General features: G+C 31.7%; 1 protein-coding gene across 1 annotated transcript in view; it reads left to right on the forward strand.

Annotated features, from left to right (window-relative positions):
• The first annotated feature begins 578 nt into the window (after positions 1–578).
• The window catches only part of LOC105624088 (BTB/POZ domain-containing protein KCTD3), a 6,412-nt gene continuing 2,703 nt past the window's right edge, over positions 579–4,287 (forward strand). The window contains exons 1-7 of the mRNA XM_012205447.1: positions 579–637; positions 876–1,189; positions 1,287–1,439; positions 1,993–2,181; positions 2,263–2,742; positions 2,999–3,115; positions 3,598–3,603. Coding sequence (XP_012060837.1) covers positions 579–637; positions 876–1,189; positions 1,287–1,439; positions 1,993–2,181; positions 2,263–2,742; positions 2,999–3,115; positions 3,598–3,603 — 1,318 coding nt within the window. The remainder of the gene's footprint in view (positions 638–875; positions 1,190–1,286; positions 1,440–1,992; positions 2,182–2,262; positions 2,743–2,998; positions 3,116–3,597; positions 3,604–4,287) is intronic.

Genomic DNA, 4,287 nt, shown 5'->3' on the forward strand with positions numbered 1-4,287 from the left:
GAATTTTCCGGACAACCCAATAGTTAAATTGTATTAATTTATTATTTTAAGATTAACTTTAATCTCGGTTTAACTTACTGTTTATTTTTTCTAATTTTTAAAATTAAATAAGATAAAGAATAAATTGAACCGAAATTAAAGTTAATCTTATAATGGAACCGGAGCTTAAGAGAGAAATTGTTTTATACAACAAAGCCTCGGAAGAAGTTTATCCTGTAATTTTCATTTATTTTTGTGCAAGAAATTTCCAGGGTTCGATTGTATTATACGCTTGTTCTGTACATAAAAGATATATTCTTCTTATACATTTTGACTTGAATTTGAATTCAAATTTTGATCTCTCGATCTCGTAAGTAGATGATCGATAAATTGTGCTCCGACTTCACACTTCACGCTTGGTTGAGAATCACTGGGCAGAGTCATGCATGCGCAGTGCAATCAAGCTGACGCATGCATAACCTATCAGATCCAATCAAGACTGTCAAGAGGGTTGTTTTCGTTCGTGATAATTGTGATATCCTTGATGATTTCGCGAGGATATGAATTGTCATTGTAAAAATACGCGATAGCCCCTGAGAATGGCTGCGCCTTATCTAGGCGTGAGCGATATCGTTCATCTGAACGTTGGCGGCACTAGGTAGATTAATTGTTCACTAGTCATCAGTTTTTCTATCATCTGTTTTTACTTGACCCTTTTAAGTAAAATCTAACTCTTGCACTTACATATCAAGAGATTGGTTTATATCTTTCAGATTGTTTTACATTTTTTATCTTGATATTTTATTGCTTCTTGGATCTTTTGTTAGATTTTTTTCATCAATCTCTCACTAGGTCTTTTACATGTCTTGACAGCATCAAATCAATTCTCTTTTCAGATTCTCCACATCTCGTCAAACTCTGACGTGGATCCCGGATTCTTTCTTTACAGCACTGTTAAGTAACAGAATCGACAGTCACAAGGATGAGACTGGTGCACTTTTTATAGATAGAGATCCGAAGTTGTTCTCTATTATATTGAATTATCTTCGTACCAAGGACATTGATCTAAAAATTATAGATATTCGAACTTTAAGGCATGAAGCAGAGTATTACGGTATTACTCCCTTAGTTAAACGATTGATACTCTGTGAAGACTTGACTCAATCATCTTGTGGCGATGTACTGTTTTATGGTTATTTACCACCTCCAAGTGTGTTAATCATTATTTATCACTTATTGTAATAAATATAAAGTGAGAAAGCAAAACTGTAAAATGAGAATGTAATGATTCTGTTTATTTAAAAAAGGTATACCGCTTCAAGAACCTGTTGCAGTAACATCAAATATCAGTGATGTATCAGTTCATATTAGAGTTAGTTCAGCTTCAAATTCTAGAATTGATGGATCATCTATCTCGCAATCTATGACAACCACTAACTCTGCTAATCAAAGTGCTAACGGTATTTATAGATTTTATCACTGATTTATTATTAATAGTATTAATCTCCAGAGTTGACAATGAATTTATTGGACTTACTCTAATATATTCTTTATGTTGCTTTTATAAATTTGAATTATTGTTCATAATCAAAAAGTAAAAAGGGCAATGGGAATCAAATGTAGAAAACAGTGTTTAATGATAAAAAATGTGTGTGTGTGTGTGTGTGTGTATTTTTTTTTTTAAATTACAACAACATAAATATTAAGTCACGAGAACAATTGCTCAATATTTGTGACTTTTTTAATTATTTAATGTATTATAAATAAACTTAGAGAGAAAGAGAGAGAGAGTATTCTTTTTTAGAAATTATGTTATTATATCAAGAATTTTATTTAGAAATGTAATATGTTTTGATGATGTTTTCGTGATTCCTTTATTAATTAATATCTTCTAATCAACATAAATTAAATGAGTTTTACAAATTCATCAGCTCTAAAGTTAATAGATATAGATAGTTAATCTAAAATATTTAGCGTTAGAAAGAAAATTGACAAATAATTGTTTTGCCATAGGGCTACAAAATCATAAAGGGGCATTGGGAACCCATATGAGAAATTCTTCTTTAGATTACCGATTGCCACAACGCGGTCTTCCGCATTCTCGGACACCATCTCTAGATCTGAGACATGCTAGGAACAATTCAGCTGATTTGAATAAATTATATAAAAATGATATCGGTTTAATATTTGGATCACAGCAAGGTACCAATGAATCATTTTTTGTAAAATGATGTCCATTTTTTGCTTTTCACTTCTAATATTTATAAAATTACTTGATTGTAGTTTCATCATGGGTAGACCCTCTGAGAGTACAAATCATAAAAGCGCATCACAACTGGATAGTGATTGCTTACGCGCATTTTATCACATGCTATCGGCTGAAGGACTCGTCTGGATGGCAACACGTGTTCACCAGTCCACATATCGAATGCATAATAGAACGCGTGGCGATAAATGCAAAGATGGGAAGTGGCGCGGATGGCAAGATGGTTGCGATCTCCTATGGCAGTCAAGTAAGACTTTGGGGTGTGTCCGAAGAAGGGATCAAAATCAATGTGGGCACATTTAATTTAAATGTACGTGTGGAATACTTATTCTTCATTGGCAGCCAGTTAGTTGCGTTATCGCCGACTGGAAAAATCGGTGTGTGGCACGCGATGACTCATCATTGGCAGATACAGGACGTAGTGCCCATCCTGTCATTTGACACAGCTGGATCTTTTCTTCTATTAGGTTGCAATAATGGTTCTATTTATTATATTGGTAAGAAAAAAAAATATTATATTTCTAAGTAAAATTCTTGGACACAAATTGTCAATTTATATATTAGAAGAGTGTTATGAGAGAGTATAAAAATTATATTCTCTCAAAAATCTTAAATATTAAAAGTATTTAAATCATTAAAAAAATATTTAATGGATTTAGATCATTTTGTAGATTATAAGCTAATTTTTAAAGAATTATATTTGTATAATCATATATATATCGATTACTTGAATTTCGATTATATGAATTACAGATATGCAAAAGTTTCCTTTGCGAATGAAGGATAACGACCTACTCGTGACCGAGTTATATCGAGATCCGAGTTATGATCCTATAACTGCGATATCTGTATATTTGACGCCGAAAACTAGTAAGTCTTTTTTTATGATTATTCTTATCTTAATGTAAGAATGTCATCAAATAATAAAAATCTAGAATTCCAAAGTAAAAACTTTTTCCTTTAGAGACAACTAGGACTATTTGTTAAAAACCGATTCGAACGAGTGACGTATTTTACTAAGATTGTTTATTAAAGCTGCTTAATGCAGAATGTAATAACAAACGTCACCATTTCAGCAGTTTCATTTTGCAAGGATCATTTTTTCAGTTGCTGTGCATACATATAGAATAACATTAAACACAATAACGAATCATTAATAATCACACATATATATATATAGGTGTAAATATAAATGTTTTTTATATTACCAGCGTCTACTAACCAGCGTCTATTTTATTTATTAAGATATTATAGGAATATTATAAGGTTTGATGTGTTGGTCCTTAAAGATATTAATGAGAGTTTATTATTACATTCTTTGCTTCATCATTTCTCGTACAACTGGATAATAGCACAAGGCAAGTATGGGTCGATGTAAGCAGACTTTCTGCTTTCTCACGTTCAACTCGTACAAAACGAAGCGTCATCCGCCTTCATCTTTGTGTTGACTGCATCAAACATGATTCGTGTGATTAAACAGCAAATACCCTTTTCCTCTCCAGATAGCGTTAAGTTTTAAATCGATACACTGGCGCATAGTTATCTATTTTTTGCATATTAAAATATAAAAAAATACTTAAATTTAGAAACGTCTCTGTGACAAAACTATTTATTTTATAATTAATAGAATGAATGTGAACACATGTCTTTTCGTATGTGCGAGAGTACGAATTCACATGGGACTTATGAAATGATTGCACAACTTATACACAACCCTGCTATCCTTATGCGTCCAGTTGTACTAACGCGATGTTCTTTTATTTTTTCGCATACTTTACGCAGTGGATTCAGTTAATCTGATTTAGCTGCTTGCTTGCTCTTTCTATTCATAGTAATATGTTCCATGCCAGCATCTGAGAGGGGAAAGGGAGGTAATAGAAAACATGTATCTTTGCTTGTGTATTTTTTTTCGTTGGTAGTGACAAATTTATAGGTAATTTTTACTTTTTTTAACTAAATCTATGCAAAAATTAAATTTAAATAACATTAATTATTGCCCACGTAATCGTATTATTGCTTAATTATAAGATATAATTTTAATT

The sequence above is a fragment of the Atta cephalotes genome (genome assembly GCF_000143395.1).
Source record: "Atta cephalotes unplaced genomic scaffold scaffold00072, whole genome shotgun sequence".
Lineage (NCBI taxonomy): Eukaryota > Metazoa > Arthropoda > Insecta > Hymenoptera > Formicidae > Atta > Atta cephalotes.